The sequence below is a fragment of the Pomacea canaliculata genome, linkage group LG4, assembly GCF_003073045.1.
Source record: "Pomacea canaliculata isolate SZHN2017 linkage group LG4, ASM307304v1, whole genome shotgun sequence".
NCBI classification, from domain to species: Eukaryota; Metazoa; Mollusca; class Gastropoda; order Architaenioglossa; family Ampullariidae; genus Pomacea; species Pomacea canaliculata.
The window spans coordinates 3,952,062-3,973,303 of record NC_037593.1 but is presented as its reverse complement, the minus strand read 5'-3'; the positions used below and the strand labels follow the sequence as shown (position 1 = coordinate 3,973,303).

Here is a 21,242-nt window from a genome sequence, read left to right as displayed (position 1 = left end):
TATTGTAAAATTGTTATAATATTACGAAACTGACATAGGTATGAAATGTGCGATCCGATTTTTCATTGGATCATCCAAAGCGACACTAACCAATCGTTATTTGTGTAGTTCGGGCACGTGGAACTTTCAGCCGTTTTAATGGACGGACGAAGTGGACACTGACTAAACATGGACGGTAACACCCAAGTAAAACCTTTGGACAGCACAAACAAAACGTTCCTAAAACAGCTCGCTAAACGTCTCGTTAAAGGTGAAATGTTTCGTTATTTTATGGGTCTGACTACTTTATCCATAGCTCACATGTTACCTCGTGGTACGTGCCGACATTTTATCAGGCCGGTATATTTCTGCTTGTAAGTTTCCGCTTGTAAGGTTCGGGTGTTTGGTGAAGCCGTCTTCCACGGAACAACTTGAAAAAAGTAATATTTTTTGCGACCATTTAAAACAAAATCTTTCAGAATTCAACTTCTGATTTTCGCTACTTTTAATGGGCTTATACTTATGATAGGTGCAGATGACTGGCACATCATTTTAGGATGTCCGCATTCATGTTGATAGTTGGTTCTTAATGCTGTGTATTTGCATACATAAATTGCAGGTGTTAATAAAGATTTTTCTGACAAGAATCTGAAGAAATATTTTGAGCGCATCATACAAGAGCTCCCAGATGGTGATGATTTAAAAACAGCTGTTCTTCAAAACTCTACCAGCTGTCTTAAGTTCTTTATTAGGTAAGTACTTTGAAATATAATATTTAGTAGAAAAAGATGGGTTCCAAATTAAATCTTAAAATATATTTGTTGAATGGGCAGACAGCTGGGTTTTCTTACCCCAGTCTTGCATCAGAGAAATAAAGGCTGTTTAAGAACAAGCATACTTCATGTTGCATAAATTAAAAATAATGAAAGTAATCATTTTCTTGTGATTTTTACTGATAGGTATGTGCACAAGACTTCATTGAAGAAAAAGGACACTAATCAGTTGCCGGCGTCTAATGGTGTAGATCCAAAAAACAGTGCTGTTGCAGAACATACCAAAACTAAGACCACTATCAAGGACACAAACCACGTGGGTGAAAAGGAAAAATGTACACAGTTTCCAAGTCAACATTCTCTTGGTGAGTTTGCATATCTCTATACAAATGTGGTGAGTGTAACATAAATTCCACATTACATAAAAAAAAGCAGAGATGATGATGTAGTTTTTTAGCGCGCTAGTATCCGCATCACAATGCGCGGTGATCCCAGCAGCCACCAAACTGCAGGTCAAATAAAAACTTCAAAAAAGTTTAAACAAGTGAGTCTTAAGATTTTTCTTGAAAGATCCAATACTATCAGACTCCTTGGTCGAGAGGGGAAGCGAGTTCCACAAAAGCGGGGCTACATTGGAGAAGGATCTGAAACCCGCAGTCTTCTTGTTAGCATTCCCTGACTGAACACTCGGTCGTTCAAGTCTGAAGTGTGCTGCTGAACGAAGGTTCCGCTGGGGTTGGTAACAGCGAATGAGTTCTTGTAGATAGACAGGCGCAAGGTCGTGAAGACAGCCATAGGTTAAGGTTAACAATTTATGCTCAATTCGCCTCTCCACAGGAAGCCAATGTAGGTCACGAAGTACAGGAGTAATATGGTCAGTTGTTTTCTTTCCTGCAACTATCCTCGCAGCCGTATTTTGCACTCGCTGTAGCCTCGACAACTCGCTCTTTGAAATCCCCCAGAGGCAGCTGTTAGCATAGTCTAATGTAGAACCAATGAGGGACACAGCAACTGCATTTGCAGTCTTCTTATTAAGAGACCCTAGTAAGTAAAATTTATTTCCGTTTCTAATCACCTTTACAGTTAAACATGCATATAAAGTCTGTGTTGCTCCGAGTCCTAAACCATATAACCCTATCAGACCACTGCACTGATTTTTCGATAATTTCCATTTCTTCCGCTACACCGCTGTAACTAATTTTCAGTACTTTGTCTAGTACATGAAAATGCTCAGGAGCCCAGGTATAGGGGAACAGGTTCAGGGCCTCAGGTCTGGTAGGGTTAAATCTGCCTGTCATGAAAACTTTTTTAACCAAAATAAGCATTGCTTTGAGTCCTGAATAACTTACTCTCTATGACAGGGATCACATCTCATTAGTATGATTACTAAATCATTTGGTTTTATGTGCTACACACTTGACCATGACATCCCTCTCCAGTGCTTTCGCTCAGTCTTACTGACACAGTAGTTTGGAACTGGTATAATCTACATCCAGTCTGTGGTAGTTGCTGGTGTTGATGGTAGTATAAGGCACTATGTCTTCACCTGCTACTTTCAAGAACAGTGTTCTTGTGCCTCTTAATTCTGTGGACCCACTGTATGAAATTCTTTGCTAATTTTTCTGAATTGTTTCTACATTTGAAACTTTAAAATATGGCCTCATTATCCATGTTTGTAAGAAATATCTTTAAATTGAGCAAACTTCTTTTTTTTTTTTTTTTTTTTTTTTTTAAGTTTGCCTCTATATCATCAATTTCCTGATGCCTGTGTTTCTTTGTTGCATGATTGTGAGTTTGCTTGTATTATGTACATAGTGCATTGAGATCACTTCCATGTTGGAAGTGCACTTATTGAATGACTGTTATTACACATCTTTTGTGTATATCTGTTAAAATAGTTCTGCCAAAGCAGAGTAGTTGAAGATATTATTTGTATGCCAACAAGTTTAATGCTAGCTTTATATGCTTTTCTTCATATGATACAGGTGCTCAAGCACTTTTTGTGGCACAGCAGCTGGAAAAATCAACAAACATAGAAAAGCTGTCGGAGTTTGCCGATGCCTTGATGGTAAATTGAGTAACATTTAAATGAAATATTTAAAGAAGCAGGAACACTATGGTCTGGTGTTCACTTGACTTTGAAGCAGAAAGTTGCTGATTTAGGTCCAGTTTCGAGCATGTGACTAGACAAATTCTTGCCTGTCCAGCAGATATTAGGGGAAGAGCAGTTGATTCAGTCATGGAAATAGTTGACCATAGCGAAGACAACAGAAGGACATATGTTTCATCTTCTACAAGCTCATGCCTAGAATACCTTAAAGTACCTGCATTGACATCCTCTATGACCAGAAATCTGGAAAACCCTTGATTGTAATCCATTTAAAATGCTTGGAAAGATTATAAATACATGCTTTGAATTAATAATAAGCAGGTTGATGAAGCCATCAGTAGTTGCCAGAAGAAATATGCAGTATCATGAATCATCACATGTAATCTTAATTTTACTTTTGTCTTTCGTTGGCATCTTGTTGCAGAATTCTTGTGCCTCTGAGCAAGGTGTGGACAAGTACTGCAGGTTGCTGCAGCTGATGCCCGGTAATGTCAGCATCACTGTGCTGAAGAAAATTGTGCAGATGTATTTCAAGTGAGATTCAGTTTCTTCAATTTTGTTCTCATGAATAGCAGTAGAGGAGTTTCAGCAGGACAAATTTTGAATAAGTCATGGCTTATGCCATATGTAATAATGAGATATATATATTTGTGGTTATTTAAATGTCTAATTCTTACAAGTGAGATCGTGATAAGGGAGTTTGTGAGTTGGTGATTTATAGACTTGCTCTTGATTTGACATTAAATCTGGGCCCAAAACCTATCCTTTTAAGAGATGTCTTGCAGAATCAAGAGTACTAGTCCGCACACTCCTAAGTTCTTCATATATTTAGCTGTTTTTTGTTTTGTTTTGTTTTTTTTGTCACGGTGCTATCTGGCATTATTGTTTCTTGTGTGGTTGTCTGTTATTTATCCGCAGTGTATGAAACTTGCATCCAGTTAGGAATGCTTACAAATTCAGTTATTATTAGCTGCCTTGATGGTGTCGTGCTGTTTTGACTGCCATGTACTATTGGGTGCAGTAGGCCGACACTTTACAAAATGCAATCTCTCTATGCTACTATCTGAAAAAATATAGCTCTTCTTACTCTTGGGGGACTGTTATGGCTTTTTCCGTTTTTTTATTTCAGTGTTAACAAGGTAAAAGTAGTGGCCATGACCTGGTAGAGAATTGTGCACAATGCTGGACTGTATTTTAACTATTTACTAGCACAGTTGATCTGCGAATGACAAAGTAGTTTTTTTAATGTCATTGTTTGTTTCAGTGAGCTTCAGAGCACTACAGAAAGAATTGTGGCAAATCGATCCAAAGACCAGTGAGTAGATTAGATATGTGTCTGAGATAAATCCTTTCTTATGTCTACAATTGCATCAGCAACCAGTGGCTAGAGGGGGTTATTTGACCATGGCTCAAGAAACAAATTTATCTCCATTGACACAAACAGCTGTTAACATCATCATTGTTGTCATTTATTCTTCTGGTTAGAGGGGTTATATTAAATGTACATTCAGTAAAAATCAAATGGGTTGCTGCTTGGACATTCATTTAAACTGAGCTTTGGTTGATTTGTCTTTTGGTGTTGGAATAGGTGTTTGAGGTCAGTTTCATTAACATGCAGAGCACTCAGTTTCTTCCTTACTTAAATGGATTTTGACAAGTCTTAATGAAAAGGTTTTACAGGACTATTTTTGCTAGCCTAACTGGAATGATAGCCAGGTATAGTATGAGCTGAGATATTAATCCGCACAAGTGTGCATATTTCTTTTGTGTGTTCATAACATTTGTGTTTTTCTTTCTCAAACTCAGGGCTGCAGAATGTGTTCACCATCTTAAGAAATTTCTTCAGTTGTGTCATATGAAGCAGCCAGCAAGTAATTTGGTATGTGCTCATTCTTGATGCATGCAAATTTTTGTTTTTCACTCCCTGTCCCATTCAACAGTTAATTGAAAAAAAAGCTCAACTAAATAACTACTGCTTGTCTTGGCTGATCTCATCTTGTTTATCCATTGTGTACTTTCGGGTATTGTGTAGATACTACATCTTATATTTCCAGAGTATTTTTGCCAAAGCTTTTTCCTGACCGAATTAATGAGAACAAAATGTGTAAGACAAGTGACCAATGATGATTTACTGCCCCATTCTGGTGTGTTTGTGTCTGGTCCTAAAAGAAACTTGTTTTAACCATGCATTATCTTAATTCACCAGAGTTCCTGCCCTTAAGTCAATCCCTACTTACATAAGAGCATATGTAACTTTTGGGTGGTATCAGGAGGGAAAAGAAATCAGAATTAGGGAAAGTTTTTTGAATGGAGTTAAAGCAAGGTACTGTAAAAATTTATTACAAAAGTTGGCATGTACATTTAAAGTAATTTGGGGAAAAGCTCTCATGAACACTACTTCTATAACATCCATATATGGAACAACGTTCATAGGCTGGTAATCTAGGTTCAGGGTTGGAAAACTTGTTGGATGATCATAGAATGGTGTAAAATATATTATTTGGTGTGCTTAATGCTGTGTTAAATGCATACAATGCTGCTGCTTGTGATTAGCAGTCTGTAATTTTACTTTCGTGTGTTTTTATTTTTAAAGGGTGATGACTATCCCACATATACAGATCTGGTGGCTTCTCTTATTTCTCTTTATTTGGATTTATTGCTCATCAAGAACAGGTGAGTTTTGCCTCCTGAAATTTGTAAGGAATGTCTTGTTGTTAAACAAAGAGTCTGTCAGATGAAAATAGTCAACTTTTGATCAGAATTTATGGTCTTGTCACAAAAGCTTGCTAACACTTGTCTGCTTAAAAAGACCATAAGAAGTAACCGTGTTGGAAGAATCCAGATTCACAATTCACTTTGTGCTATGCAATGGTCGTTTTGAATGGTTATTGCTGTTCTACTGTACTGTGGGTTGCCATTCTACTGCATCTTGGAAAACAATAATAATAAAAATGAAGGTGATTTATATAGCACTTTACACCACCATCAAAGGCAGGCTCAGAACTCTTTACAAAAAAAAAAAAAACCAAAAAAACCCACAGACACAATAATAATAAATGCTGATCTCAAAAACAAGAAGTTTATTGCGTGTCCACATATATATATAATGCCATCAGTATATATGTAGTCTGCAGCCTTGCCATTGCATGAAATCTTCATAAGTCAATAAAGTTCTGATTTTAAAAAAGTAGTTGAGAGTTTTTGTGGAAGCTTAACTGTCAATCTTTGGTGGAGCGGCTTAACTTTTGCAGACAAATATGGTTCCATAATGACAACTCTTGTCAGAGCATCATGCTAACAGTCACAGACTAGTTTCAGAGAGATGCACAATGTTAGCCTATCAAACCTGCACTTACTGTGAACGAAGCTTGCTGTGACAGTTCAAACATAAGACTTTCTTGAGCAATTGTAGGAAAGGAATCAGTCTGAAGTTGACACTGCTGATACACAGATCTAAAATGTAAGTTATGGCAAGATGGCGCTGACGTGGCAGTAGAATTAAATGGTGTAGAAAAGAAGAAAAAGTGGCACAGACATAATGTTTAATCTAGGAAAATAGGAAATTGCGTTATAGATCAATATTGCTGAAACAACTTCACTCAGATTAACAGGGAAAGACAAAACGTGAAGGAGAGCTAATCCCCTCTAGCCAGTCAGGGGAAGAGACACCACTCTCCAAATTGCTATTTTCGTTTGTTATCTTTAAAGCAAGCAATTAATGTAAGGCTACTTAAGTAAAGAACATATCCTTAAACTTTTTGTAATTTTTCTCTTTTGTGGGCTACAGAAATTCTGAGGAGGAGCAGCGGTCTGTGTGCGAGTTTGTCTGTTATCTTATGACAGATGTTGGGACAAAACTCTTGGACGTCGTGCTTCAGGTCACAGCTGCTGATCAGCAGAATGGACATCTGCTGTTGCCTCTCTTAAGGTGCGTGTCACTTTTTAAGTGAATAGTGACAGTACCTCTTATACTTTAGAATGATATATTTAATTATGACAATACTTGTCCAGCTAAGGAACTTGCATATCTTTAGACCTGTGTTGTAAATTGTGCTTTACAGAAAGATATTTCTGAAGAAGCCAAAGAAGAGCAGCCCAGAGAATTACCTTCGCTATGTTTTAGCAGTTCGCATGTGGTCCAACTTGCTGCCTGTGCTGAGAGATGTAAAAGAGGTAAGATTTGTCAAATAAAAGAAAATGCATGCTAGCGGGAAAATTTGTTTTATTATGCTCCGGTAAACGCTATGCCATGCCAGCATGCAAAACTAATTGGCATCTAAAATCTTTTGTGCCATCCGCAGTTCAGCTACTCAATCACAGATGAACTATCAGCGGTGTGTGTGTGTGTGATGGGTAGGTGTGCATGTGTGTGTGTTTTTTTTTTTTTTTTGTTTTTTTTTCCCATATACATACATTCTGGACACAGGGCACAGCTCCCATGTTTAAATTGCCCATTGGGATTAATAAAGTCTGTTGTTATTGTTATTGAACACCTGTTTACCTTTTAAAATATATGAACACTTTATTGTATGAAAAACATCTGTGCTCATCAAGGTTATTTCGGACCTCTTAACTTATTTGCTACACGTGATTTTAGGCTGAAAAGCCTGTGATCAAAAGTTTTTGAGTATAACTATTAACCTACAAGAAAGATAACCAATTGTGTTACATCATTTTAAAGAGCATTTTATAAACATTTATGTAATGTGGCATTTAAGAAATATAGGTTTTGTTTTTTCTACTAAATTGAAATAAAAGATTGTGATTGTATGGGACGGAGAGAAGACTGGGAAAGTGGGTAAAAAAAATACAAATTTCTCAAAAAATTATTCATCATAAACAAATATATAGTTCCAAATAGGCGTTTTATTAGACAGTAGGATTTAAATATTACAATTTTCTTGCAATTTGCGTTGTTGGAGTATAAATCTTTGTCAAATATAGTAACGACTACCGCAAACATGGGCCTAAATTAACTGAAACCTTGCCTACATTCAAACAGCAAAATACCTGATTGTTGACTTTTTTCAGCTGCTAAAGGTAGATAATCCACACCATAACACATCCTGAATGTACCAGTAGTTTTCTCCCTTTTGTATTATGCACGGTGCCATGTGTTGTACAGCACTACCATAGTTGAGAACAGCTTCACACCACTGAACTGAATCGGAGGGAAGAAGTTCAGATTAATTACTTGTTATTTTTTCACTATGAAAAATATATAAATAACAGAGCATTGACTTTATCATTAAAAAAAAATTTCTTGAGACTTGTTTTGCAAATGTGAAATTTTTGCATTTGCAGAAAAGCAGGGATCTTCCAGCTCCAAAAGGTGTTATCCACTGGCTTCTAAAGAAAAGCCCTGCCCTTTCAGAAGATTTGCCAACAGATCGCAAGTTCAAGGGGCGTCTGGTCACAGCATTTATGTTGGATGATGTTGATGACAACATACATGATCGTCTGCTTGATGTAAGATCCTTTTAAACCCCTTTCTGGTTAATTGCAGCCTTGCTAAACTGGGTCCTGGCTGCGTATTGCAGAGTTCTAACTTCTGTTTTAACCAAAGGTCAGATGACCCCAATAGTAACCAAAGCCAGATTCTTAAGGTATTTTCTTCTGCATGGTTGGGTTTTTAGCAAATGTGACAGCCAGTTATTTTGTATTTATTTGTTACTTTTTGGGTAGATTTTGTTTTATAGCTCATGGTTCAAAAACTTAACAGCTGTAAGATGTATTTTATTTCTGCTTCTATTGACTCAGGTTTTGGTAGAGGTGGATCGTAAGAAGAGTGCATCAGACACATTGGAGTTGGAGACCTCAGTGGCTACTTTAGAGGTGAGTGATTTGTTTGGCTCGTTATACTTTTATTATTAAAGGTAACCGTCTGTTTTGTTTTTCCAGGCTATGTTTGTGAAAAATTCTTATCAAACTGAAGAAGCAAGACAGGAATGAGAACAGAATCGAGATAATGAAATAGCAAAGATTTTTAAATGCTTTATTGCTTTGAAATTGTGGCAGCTGAAATAGGGGAATCTTTACATCTCATTAAGCAGAACAAAGTAGATAACAGCTGTTGATTTGTTCCATTTCTTTGGCTATGGCCTTCCATTATTTTGTCCTGAATCAGCTCTAGCACAGGTGTTTAGAAATATTGCAATATGATCAAAATTAAAATTTGCTTGAGGACAAACCCAAGGATGAAATCTGACCGCCCCAGTCTGAGTACGATGACTGACTGGCTATTCTGAGGGTGGGTTAGCTTTTCATATTTTTTTTTTTTAAAAAAAGAAAAGATGTTTGTATGGTACCTGAAATTTGCGTCATGTAGCACAGAGTAAAAGCATTGATCAAGACCTGTTCCGATCAGTTTTCTGTTTTGGTTTTGATCTACGTGCTGCTTCTCTGTGCAATGCTCTGCTAGGGCTGCTGCTTCTGGCAGGATATTTGTATGCAGTGCAGACTAGAGCAGGAGATAACAGTGGATGGTGCCTAGGTTTTACCGTTTCTGGTTATTGCCTAATTAGTGAGTTTAACAGAAGTGCTACATCTCTGTATATCAGTTGTACATCATGTATGTACATGAAGTTGAAGCAGCATGCTTGGCTTTTTTCTAACCCTGGACCCAGATAAACAGTTAAATGGTAGGCTTTATAGGATACGCCTACTTCTTAAGTTAGTATTTGATAATACAGTTACTGGACTATGTATATTAAATATTGGTGACTAAACAACAGCACCGATACAATTCTAGAATATAAACAGAGGCATGCATTCATATTTTGCAATGTGATTACATATAAGCTAATGCAATTGTACACTTGAAGCCAGTAATTAGAAATATCAATTGCATCGTGTTCATGATAACAACAGACTTTTTTGAGCACTTTACTGCCTGGTGATGAAATCTACCGCCCCAGTCTGAATACTGTGACTGATTGGTTTCTCTGAAGGCTTATCAGAAACCCAAAGGTTTTTTTTTTTTTTTTTAATTTTAAATCACAGACTTTATGAGAATGTTAAACATCTGGCTTAAATCTGTCTGGTGTTTTGATAGTTTTAGTGCTTTTACACAGAACTATTGGAAGTTTGAGGGTTTAAAGGTTATAAATTCTGTAAACTTGTTGATACTTATGCTCCATGACTCCCGGTCTCGGCACTACACTTGTTAGCCACATCTAATGGCATGAAGCATGTGGGGAAAGTGCAGTGCATACACTTTATTACTGTGATTACATATAACATAACCCTTTTGTATGCACATCTAAATTTGACTACATAATAGTACATAGAATACTGTAGTGCCATACTTAATGACCTAAAAGAAACTTGTTTAAATGACATGGCTGATTGAGTGCCTGGTGATGAAATCTACCGCCCCAGTCTGAATACTGTGACTGATTGGTTTCTCTGAAGGCTTACCAAAAATCCAATAGTTGACTTTTTAATCATAAAGTAACTTGCTGAATTTTCAGTGTGTAATGATTATTTTTGCGATTTCCAAAGCTGTTGGTAATTTTGTAGCTTTAAGATTGCACATTCTTGTAAAAATAGTTGCTACTTTGAATACAATGTGTAGGTATGACAGAAAATGGTCTGATTGTATAAATCATGTGAGGCTAGTGATGCTAAAAGTGTAGTGCATAGTCTAAATGTTTACTGCATAATATACATAGTGTAGCAGTAGCAGATTAATGTAGCAGTACCATATTTTGTGTCTTTAATGAAGAACTGTGCCTGGTGATGAAATCTACCGCCCCAGTCTGAATACTGTGACTGATTGGTTAGTCTGAAGGCTTACCAGAAAACACTATTCTTTTAATCATAAAGCAATTTACTGAATTTTCAGCATTTAGTGATTATTTTTGTGTTTTTCCAACAGTCATAGAGAGCTGTTGGTAGTGTTGTAACTATGTTTTATAAAGATTACAACTGTAAAAAAATAGTTGATACTTGGAACACATGCCAATCAATCTGTGTATAACACATTCTAGCTACAGAATACTGTAGGAATAAGTTTATTGAGGCTAGTCATGCTGGAAGTACAGTTCATGAGCATTTGTACTTTGGTTGCACAATTAAATTTGACTACTTAATGTACATAGAGTACTGCAGTGTCATATTTTATGATCTTCATTGAAGAGACTTGAAGTATCGTGGCTGACTGTATGTCTGGTGATGAAATCTACCGCCCCAGTCTGAATTCTGTGACTGATTGGTTTCTCTGAAGGCTTACCAGAAATCCAATAGTTGTCTTTTTAATCATAAAGCATCTTGCTGAATTTTCAGTGTGTACTGATTATTTTTGTGATTTCCAATAGCCATAGAGCTTTGTAAGTTGTTTTTAAAAAAAAGATTGCAAATACTTGTAAAAATAGTTGCTACTGTGAAGACAATGTATGTGTATGACATAAAAAATGGTCTGATTGTATAAATCATGTGAGGCTAGTGATGTTAAAAGTGTAGTGCATAATCTAAATGTTTACTGCATAATATACATAGTGTAGCAGTAGCAGTACTATATTTTATGTCTTAAAGGGAGAAATATTTTTAAAATATCACAGTGGCGACTATGCCTGGTGATGAAATCTACCGCCCCAGTCTGAATACTGTGACTGATTGGTTTCTCTGAAGGCTTTCATATATAACAAAAAAAGACTCATTGACTCTGCTTCATTTCTGGTTTTACCCCTTTCACTACATCAGCTTTAATAACGTGTTTTACATACACCTTAATTTGGTCATATAAATTATATTGTAGTGTGGTATCGTGCTTTGTGATCTAAAATGAAGAGAGTTGTTTAAAAAATATAGTTGACCGCCTCGTGATGAAATCTACCGCCCCAGTCTGAATACTGTGACTGATTGGTTTCTCTGAAGGCTTATCAAATGATTTTTATTTTATTTTTTTTTAACTTAACTGAAGTTAGATCTTCACTTTGTAGGTGTACAGTTTCTTTTTCGTGTTTCTGTGTTTGGGTCAATTTTTTTTTGTCTTCGCATTCTTGGAGTGCTTGATGTCTTGGCAGTTTGATGCTAATTCAGATATGCATGCTTAAGATTATTACTGATGAAAAATTCCTCTTCAAGTCTCCTGTGGTTCAAACATTTAGGTATGGTAGTGATGTTTCACATTAATATCGAGAGATAATACATTAAGCTAATGGGATTGTATTTTAGGATTGTGACTTTGTTCATTTAAGAACTTGATGAGGCTGCCTGTTGAAGGGTATGGAGTGTGAATAGCCATGTACAAGTAGCCATGTGCAAGCTTGGGGATGAAAATCTACCGCCCCAGTCTGAGCACCATGACTGAATGGTTGTTCTGAAGGCTTGTCCACTCAGTTCTTTTAGCAGCAATTAGGGTGCTATTAGGATATGACAATATTTAATTGACCCTTCAAAAATTTACACATTCGCTTATAAATAATAAAAAAAGACAAATATCACCAATCACATCCAATTAAACTAGCAAATGGTAATAACAAAGTAGTTACTTATCCACTAATAGGACAACAAATAATATCATCTAGTCATTCATTTTCAAACAGCAGTATAGTTTCAGCTACTGAAAAGTGTATAGGGTGCGTGCATAGCTTAGTTCAAATATTAATTTCAAAGCAAAAGTGCCGTGTTAAATATTTTGAGCTTCCTTTTTGCCTGAACAGGTTGCACTTGTTTTTGTTTTTAAGAATCTCCAGTCTTGCAATAAGCACCCATGCAGTCTGCTGCTGTAGTGGTTAAGTACCTGTCACCAACAAAGTGATGATTGGATGTCCTGGCTTATTTTGGGCATGCCATTCTTTTTCTGCTTGTGGCACCTAGTTTAATTTGTGCCAGACTGTGGTGGAGAACTAATATTAGCATGAAGTATAAAACCACAAGACTATGTAAAACTGTTAATCCTGCACACCTCTGTAAAATGTGCACTTAAGGACAAAAGCTACCCCTTTCGCCACACACACACCCAATATGAATACAGTGACTGACTGGTGATTTTGAGGGCTTAGTAATGTTGGCTTTGTATTAGCTTTATTATTAGAGATAGGGTTATGAGATCTTCAGTACACTTTCCATGGTTAATAGGACATTATTAAAGAGTTGCTGTACTCATTGCATCATGTCATTTAATGTAGTACCCTTAAAATATGTTCAGAAAACTGTTTAGATTTGATTATCATGTGCTTGAGAACAAAGATGGATCATGTCATGAGATCTGTTAACTTCAACATCAGTTCTGGGATTGTGCACGAGTCTGTCCCTATCCAGAGCCAAAAACTTTAGCAAACTCCAGGTATCAGCTGTACGAGAAGTAAAACAAGCTTCATAGCACGAAGTTGATGCATAACTGAAATCCAAGTTGTTATTTCGGACAATTCGCAATGTCCAGAAAGCCTTAGGAGGAGAAACTACGGCCCCAGTCTGATTACTATGAGTGACTGGTTGTTCTGAAGGCTTTTCAAAGATTCAAAAAAAAAAAGTGAAGTAGAACTTTTGTGTGAGTGTAGAGGTTATGGCATCCTAGATTAGAGTACTTTTTCTGTGAATTAAGTGATAAGGTTACCTTGGCAACTTGCGACACCATTCTGAAAGATGGCACAGTAATCCCCGAATCTGCCTAACGTGTTCCGTTCCCTGACTGTTGTAATTCAATCTTCATTTATGTTTTGGGTTTGTTTTCAGGAAACAAGTCACTCACAGGCTGACAAAGAATGGCCAGATTTAGCAGTACAGATATCAGAGGCAAGGGATCAGGTTAGTATGTTAAGACTTTTTTGGGGGGGGGGGGTGCTTTGTTTTCTGACTGCTTTAGATTATCCTCTGCTGTTTTGAATTTTGAGGGATTTGCAGTATGTTACTTGTAAATATTTTCTTCATCTGCTTCAGGAGGCAAGTGATGAAGATGATGTAGCTGAAGAAATGGTTGACAAGTCTGAAAGAAGAAAAGATGCAAGATCGTACTATAGTAAAATTCTTGGTGGAGATGATCTGTTTTGTATTGACAGAGGTGCAAAGAGTAAACCTGAGGTTAAAACAAGCATGTCATCAGGTGAAAATAATGTGTCAAGAGAAGAGAGAAAGAAGATTGAAGATGGAGAAAAGATATCAGAGGTCAGCAGAGTGCCTGCTGGCAAAGAGAATTTGTTCTGCATTGACAGAGGCACCAAAGGGATGCTCAAAATTATGCCAGAGGAAGTAAAGGCAGGAGAGGATCAGACAGACAATGAAGCTGATCTCTTAGAAGAGGTGCAAAATGACAGAGATGGAGAGGAACGTTTGGGTATTGATTTAACTGCTGGTGATGAAGTGTCATACTTTCTTGTAAGTGGTACTAAGACAATGTGTGACACTGCTGTGGATTTGAACAAGTCAACAGGTGAAAATAAAAAGCTCAAAAAAGAAAAGGAGAAAAAAAGGAATAGCAAAGGTAAGCCAGTGGACAAAGCTGATCTTCATGCAGCAGCTGATGAAGAAAAGCTTGATGTAGGAATGAAAGATGAACCGATGAGCCCAGAAAACAGGGGAAAATTAGCAAATCGAGAAGCTTTGAGCTTGTCATGCACTGAAATTGGTACAAATGAGGAAGTACCATTATGTGTTGACAGGGATACTGAGAAAACGTGTGACACATTTGTGGATTTAACCAAGTTAGCAGGGAAAGATCAGAAGACAAAGAGTTTCCAGAGGGAAGTGGTGGACAGAACTTGTTGTATGCAGCTGACAATGTCATTTTGGATGTGAAAGAGCAAGGAAGACATCACTGTACCTGGTGTGCGGGAAGAGAATGAAAGTGGAGAGAGCATGGAGATAGACACAAGTGCTGTACCTCTTCAAGGCTCATTGCATGCGAATGATAAAAAGATAATGAACGAAAGAAAAACAGCAGAAAAGAGAAAATGCAAAAGCAGTGCTGTGGGCCCAACTGTGGATCATGTAGGTGCTCTGAACAGGCTCCATGCAAATACTCGAGAAAAGCAACCAGAGTGGGAAAGAGGACCAGGGATCAGAAGCCTGGCAAGCCAAATGACACGTCTGAATCTTCACTGGTATCAGACACTTGCAAGCTTGAAGGGGTGAGCAGTGATATGACTACAGAAAACAAAGTTGAAGATGGTTCTGATGCTGAAGTGAGTGCAAGTTCACCACAGCAGCAAAGTGGACTTGTGCCCTTTGACACAAAGATGAACCAAGTCCCTGCAAGCAGTGACATTGTGGCTGAAAACAAATGTTTGAAAAAATCGCCCCAGAAAGTTAATAAAGTTTCATCCCCAGCTGTATTAAATTCAGAGCCACAGCAGGACTCGAATGATGTTGAGCTTGATAAAGAAGTTGATGTCAGATTGTCTCCTCGCAAACATCAAAAGCAGAATTTGCGCAGGTCGATGCCAGAGAAGGCACTTCAATCACCTGGAACCTTTGAAAACAGTAAGGCTGTGGAAAATGAAACAAGGCCTAGCAGTTTAGGTAAATCTGCTTCCAGGTTGCTTTTATCAGACAAAAAAGGCAGGAATTTCTTAAGTAAGGATAGTGAATGTAAAGAAACCTCTCCAGCTCAAATGCAGCACAGGCAGCCAGAGACTTCCTGTCAGATGGATGCTGGGTTCAAGATAACATCAATTGCAGACCACTCACAAGTCAGTGCTTCCACTGAGGATGCTTCGAGTCTTGTATTTTTAACACCTTCGCTTAAAAAATTCTCATCACCTGGCATTGCAAGAACTGTTGGAAGTGGAAGAAGGGACTCGTGTGGTGACAGTAAGAAAACTCCAAACAGTAAGCCCAAAAGTATTACACCGGTCTCAAGACGAACTCGTGGCCAGCGGAAAAAACTTGAAGGGGAAACTCCCTCGACTACTAATCAGACCCGTGATGTTGCTAATGTAAGAATGTGGTCAGCCCAACTAGAAGAAAAATCTGTCACCAATTCAACAAGTAAAAAACTATCAGGTAGACTTGGTACAGAGGAGAGTGCCAAAACGAAGAGGAAAGTGCCTCTCAGAAGGTTACCAGAAAATGATTCAGCGTGTGACTCTGTCGGTGAGACCATGCCGCAATCTAAAAAGCAGTCTGAAGGCTGGTGCTGATGATTTCACAAAAGTAAGGGCAAGGAAAAAAGACATGGCTGGCAGTTTGGAAGGGTCTTTTATCCAAGAACCACTTTCCATAACACCACCCAAGAAAGCAAAGTTATTGAATGAAGACAGTGCTGTTAAGAAATCTGCCAGAAAGAGGAAAGAACCTTCTAGATCGCAGACATCACTTTCAGATTCATCACCTGTAGAGAAGACTTCCAGTTCACCAGTTAAGGTAAGGTTTTTAATTTTGTTGAATGGGACTAATTATGTAAGGTAGCTTTTGATATGAAAAGTAATCTGTTCTTTCGTAAAACCTCTCTATTAATCAGGTCATTAGTGAGAGGGGTTATGGTATGGAGGGAGATCAACCTGTCTGCTTTCATTCCAGGAACCATGACTTCAAACAACTGTAAATTCAAGTTCATTTATTTTAAGTGTTGGGATAACATTTTGAAAACCATATATGCTTTTCTTGCTGTCGTTTGGTCATGCTTACCCTGCTATTTTGGGCTTGAGTGAAGATTGATGGGGAACTAATTTTTCAGGTAAGAGCAGTTGATCAATACACATGGTAGACAACGATGCGGTCTTGAAATGCAATATTTAAACTTTTAATATGACTTCTGCAATAAAGCACAAACATTCAGAAAAAAAGATTTTAGTTTTATAAACACATGATTTCTGGGAAAAAAAGTTGTTGTGGAAGCACAGTGGGCTAATGTGCACAGGTAAAGAGACAACAATGAATTGGGGGTGATGGTGGTCATTTGGACCAAAATACCATGCTGTCCCAACTATTTCAACCTGCGGTCTTATTGACCCCACCTTCACCACGTCCCATCTAAGACCATGTTGTGCCAACACTTAAAGTCAAATGAACTCAAGTCACATTTAAATGAATACCCAAGCTGTGACACCTGTTGCATGTTAACCGAACATGCACAATCATACATTTATAAGAACTATCAAACTAAAAAATAATGATATCAGGCTTTTTTAATTAAGAGAAGATTATGCTTTTGCGCTGTTGTAAGATTTAAACCATTTGCACATAAATTTAATACGAACTGCTAAACTGAAAAATGATGATAAAAATATTAGTAATTTAAGAGAAAATTGTGTGATTTTTTTTTCTCTCTGAATGTGTATTGTCGGATGGCCATTTTTGTTTAGTAAGAAGGTGGTTGAACTTGTTTGAACATTACAAGTTAATAGCTATTCCTGGCATGGAAGATTGATTTATCTTTTGGGCCTGGATCAGTTAGACAATATGGTCATTACGGGGTCAGTTATCCTGAGGCGGGTAGTAGATATGACTGAGGCAATGTAGTTTGGGTTTTATGCCGTGCTAGCAACAATGGCTATATCACGGCAAAAAGTAGTTGTAATTTGAAAGGTTTAAACAACCTAATTCTTATAAATTTGATACACTTTTAAAGGTCAACATAATAAGTAAACCCAAATGTAAAAAAGGGTGGGAAAGCATTAAAAGGGGTGTTGAAGTCCAAAAAGGTTACTATTACACCAAAAACAAAACAGATATAAAAATTTGTCAGCATGACTAGTGACCAATGAACAAGCAGTTTGTTTTAACACCTACTTCATTTTCAAGATTTCTGCAGAAAAATGTAACGTGGTAAATGGTCGACCAGAAGCAATCTATCTTAAAATGTTTTTTCAACAAGTAACTTTCTGCGAAAAAAGTCATAATATACCGCAAACTATCGGTCATAAGTCAGGTTGGGGAGGTAGATATTACATAGCAAAATATATCTTAACTTTTTGGGTCAGAACTAAAAGGGTTGTAGTAGGAAAGGTCTCAAGAAGGAAGTTTTACTGTATTTACTTTATAAATGTCATATTCTATAATTAATTTTCTTTAAAAAATTATTTTTAATATGCTTGTTATAGGAATCTGTCAGCCTTTCATCATTATACAGAATTTCAAAATAAACACAATTAAAATTATACTTTTAAACATTTTTAGGTCACTGCCTTTTATATCTTAAGTCTTTATTTCAGAAATTTCTTTAGGCTCATACACAATATGAGATTTCAAAATATGGAAAGGAGACAGTTCTACACATAAATGACCCTAACCCTTGACTGTCTCACTTTTAAATGACTTGTTGAAATGTTTTAGCTGTAGGCCAGAGCTGTTTGGTTAACCTAAAGCTTTACATTTTGTAAAATAAACCTGAATCATGTGTGGATAATCCTGTGACCCAACTACTAGTGTTTGTAGTTTATCATTTTATTGTGTTTGACAAACATTGAATGTTACATATTTGTAAGATGTTTAAAAAATTATTCAATAGCTGGTAATCATCTGTGTGGGTAGCACAACTCTGCTTTATACAGATTATGGTTCTGTTGCAGTCACATCGTAAAGCAAGAAATGAAAATACTTCAACTGAGCAGAAAAGGTGAGTCTAAAGCAGGGGTGGGCTCAATACTATAGTATATTTACTGGTGGGCAGCCAGCGGGCGCCGGTCAGAGAAAGCGTTTGAGTCTGGTCTAAAGGATTGTACAGGGACTTGCATTTCTTGTTAAAAGTTGATTTGTATCAAAAGGATGAAGCAACTTCACAAGGCTTTTTTATCACCACAAGAGAGGAAATGATATATAGGTAGAAAGAATGTTATTGCATTCTGTTCTGTGCATCATATGAAGAATGTGTTTTGCAATGGTATTTCCTCATCTTCTTTTTATGACAGACACATTGGATCTGGTAATACTGAGTTGTCCCCAGGAAAGCATTCACCAGCAAAACTGTCACCAGAAAAGCTGGCACACACCATCTTGACAAGGTCAAAAGTCAAAGGTAAGGGTTGGGGTCATATGCGACAACCTGTAATCATTGTTTTCTTGGATGTGAAGAACCCAGGTGTTCTTCCCACCAACTCTCCTCACTTCTGAGTCTTCTCTTCTCATACTCTGGGATCTGCTGACTGGAAGGCTGGTCAACTCTAGTGCATTAGTTCATCTCTTTTAAAGTTCCTTATTTCCTGCCGCCTTGTACTGTTCCTTCAAGATTGTTTCCTGTAAACCTTGATTATTTTAAAATATTCCAGTATCATTTTGGTGTGCATTTTTGTTGTTTGTACTTCAATCATACTAGAGAGCTAAGACATCAGATTAACACAAGTAACTATTAGAGAGCTAACAAATCTAATTAACTCAAGTAACTGTTGTATAAATTTCATATTAATGTGTTCTTCTCAGTTATTCATGAGTATGCTCAAGGATATTTATATAAACTTACATTGTTAGTAGCTTTCAATAGAGTTAATCAATAGAGTTGGTGGATGTATAAGAAATTATATCGGTCATCATTTCAGGGTACAATCTTCGAGTCCATCCCAAGTGATTAGGTAGATCATTACCTGATGAGTGACCTTCTGAAACATCCATCCTAGTTGTCAGGGCTGTGGTGTTTGTCAGAGAGCGGCATGCCAATGACTAACAGATTTATGTGAATTTTGCTACACCCAACTGAGACTGTACAAAGGAAGACTGGCAACAGACTTATTGTTATTTATGCAAATGATTATTTTCTTTCATTCTCTCTCCACAAGAGAAGAGTTTATTTAAGAGGGGAGGTGGAATTTAGAGAAAAAAATTATGCAGCCTTTTCCGGATATGTAAGCAGCTGGCAAGAAAAGTGGTGATGGTTTTCAATATTGAGCTGCCACTTTGTCAATTTGTTTGGGGCTTTTTAGCTTTTTTTAAACATCTTCCTTTCTTGTATGGCTATTTTAACCAAGAAGGGGAGGAGTTTTTTAAGAGGACTCTGTTGATGCTGGTGTCAGCATCAATAAACCTTATGAAAATGTTCTTCTCTTTGGTATCATTTTGTACTTGAGTGTGTTGACAGCAAGAGCCATATGGAGTGACAGAAGTATGGGTAACCTTCAGAAGTGTATGTATGCAACACAAGAAGAAACGAGTGAAAGGCTTTGTGGGTGCTGTTGCTGTGAGTAAGATTTGAAGTATTGTATTTGTATTAAGTTTTTAACTATCATTATGACACATCATTGCAGCATTGCTCGAAGTGATTGTAATTTGGTTTTATAGGATCGCAACTGGTGCACTTTTTACTTTCGTCTCTCCCTCTTTCAAACACATTTAAAGGCTTCTTAAATAGTGAAATCTTTACTGCACATACAAGTGTTATAATCGTTAATAATATCGCCACCATGGCAACCAAGAACTGTCTAACAGCACTTCATAGCTTGACAGAAAGGTGCCACATAGTCACTGTTGAAGTTGACGTAGAAACGCTATACACACGTTCAATAAGCTGTAACTTTGTTTCTTGTGCGGCATTGTGTTGAATTCTGCGAATCCCGCAATTTCCGGTGTACCTCGAGCATTAATCGTGGTACCGCACTTATGTTGTCAAAATTTGACGATACACCATGAACCATGGCGCCACACCAGCATCGTGTGTGAGGATGTTTTCACAGTACCCATACCATGACAAGCAAAGGGTTAGTAGCATCACTCTTTACAGCTGACCAGGTCAACACCATGACCTGTGACTTTTCAGCTTCATGTCAAATGTCACGACCAGCCATCAGACCCTTGGTTTTTAAGGACAATTTTCCCAAAAGGATAGAAGCCCAAACATTTGCCTTGGATGTTGATGTTCTTTTGACAAGGATGAAGCAATGGCTCATAGGAACTGCCATTACACTTGAAGCCTTTTCCTGAAATCACCAAATTTATTAATTGAATGCAACAGATATGCTTAGGTCACAGCTTCAAATGTGAAAACAAATTACGTGCAAGATTTCACCTGTACTTTATCAGTTATAATTGAAGCACGAAGGAATGTTAATGAAGACCAGTTAATTGAACGTGTTGCCTTATTAACAAATGAATAAATCAACATTAAAATAGTTACATTATTCAGTTACCAACAAACTATGAGTTCATGTTAACAAAATCACAAGCAACTTACCGCGAGCTTCTGGGCACTGACTACATGACATGAGTTCTCTTCTGTCTACTGCTGACACCGTGGCCTGACAAAAAGAGAAACAATCGTCAGGAAAATGCAAGATTTTACATTCTGAAAGTGTGAATAAACTTCCCTACACAAGTAAGATAAAGATATCACACTCGGCTGATAAGTGTAGTGCAGCCGAGTGGCGAAGAATTTGCTGAGAAAACAAAACATCACAAATATGGGAACAAGATCTTTACACGAACGTGTGATTTATTTACAAAAAGCTTAGACTGGAGGGAAGCACAGTAAGAAATCTGGTCGCAAGACTTACCCCCATTTGAGCTGAGAGTTC

General features: G+C 37.3%; 1 protein-coding gene and 9 non-coding genes across 10 annotated transcripts; all 10 read left to right on the top strand.

Moving 5' to 3' along the window:
• Positions 1-90: 90 nt before the first annotated feature.
• On the top strand, positions 91-19,773 carry LOC112562703. The gene is made up of 17 exons (XM_025236125.1): positions 91-250; positions 599-731; positions 939-1,117; positions 2,738-2,820; positions 3,287-3,396; positions 4,127-4,177; positions 4,669-4,741; positions 5,456-5,535; positions 6,650-6,790; positions 6,924-7,035; positions 8,167-8,331; positions 8,623-8,697; positions 13,543-13,614; positions 13,747-16,167; positions 18,315-18,361; positions 18,654-18,760; positions 19,278-19,773. The coding sequence occupies exons 1-14, from the start codon at positions 169-171 to the stop codon at positions 14,599-14,601; spliced, it is 2,211 nt and encodes a 736-aa protein (XP_025091910.1). The 5' UTR covers positions 91-168; the 3' UTR covers positions 14,602-16,167; positions 18,315-18,361; positions 18,654-18,760; positions 19,278-19,773.
• LOC112563394 lies at positions 9,050-9,116 on the top strand. Its single transcript, XR_003099027.1, has one exon. It is a non-coding gene; the product is annotated as a small nucleolar RNA SNORD31 (small nucleolar RNA).
• On the top strand, positions 9,751-9,816 carry LOC112563386. The gene has a single exon (XR_003099020.1). It is a non-coding gene; the product is annotated as a small nucleolar RNA SNORD31 (small nucleolar RNA).
• Positions 10,214-10,279, top strand: LOC112563388. Its single transcript, XR_003099022.1, has one exon. It is a non-coding gene; the product is annotated as a small nucleolar RNA SNORD31 (small nucleolar RNA).
• LOC112563391 lies at positions 10,593-10,658 on the top strand. Its single transcript, XR_003099025.1, has one exon. It is a non-coding gene; the product is annotated as a small nucleolar RNA SNORD31 (small nucleolar RNA).
• On the top strand, positions 11,028-11,093 carry LOC112563389. Its single transcript, XR_003099023.1, has one exon. It is a non-coding gene; the product is annotated as a small nucleolar RNA SNORD31 (small nucleolar RNA).
• On the top strand, positions 11,432-11,497 carry LOC112563385. Its single transcript, XR_003099019.1, has one exon. It is a non-coding gene; the product is annotated as a small nucleolar RNA SNORD31 (small nucleolar RNA).
• Positions 11,678-11,743, top strand: LOC112563387. Its single transcript, XR_003099021.1, has one exon. It is a non-coding gene; the product is annotated as a small nucleolar RNA SNORD31 (small nucleolar RNA).
• LOC112563392 lies at positions 12,128-12,194 on the top strand. The gene has a single exon (XR_003099026.1). It is a non-coding gene; the product is annotated as a small nucleolar RNA SNORD31 (small nucleolar RNA).
• Positions 13,251-13,317, top strand: LOC112563395. Its single transcript, XR_003099028.1, has one exon. It is a non-coding gene; the product is annotated as a small nucleolar RNA SNORD31 (small nucleolar RNA).
• Positions 19,774-21,242: the final 1,469 nt, after the last annotated feature.

What these genes read in the sequence shown, in the direction of transcription:
- LOC112562703 (XM_025236125.1), top strand. Translation starts at nt 169, where the DNA reads ATGGACGGTAACACCCAAGTAAAACCTTTGGACAGCACAAACAAAACG. An exon ending in AGTTTGCCGATGCCTTGATG is followed by an intron (nt 2,821 to 3,286) that starts GTAAATTGAGTA and finishes ATCTTGTTGCAG; the next exon opens with AATTCTTGTGCCTCTGAGCA. An exon ending in TGCTGAGAGATGTAAAAGAG is followed by an intron (nt 7,036 to 8,166) that starts GTAAGATTTGTC and finishes TTGCATTTGCAG; the next exon opens with AAAAGCAGGGATCTTCCAGC.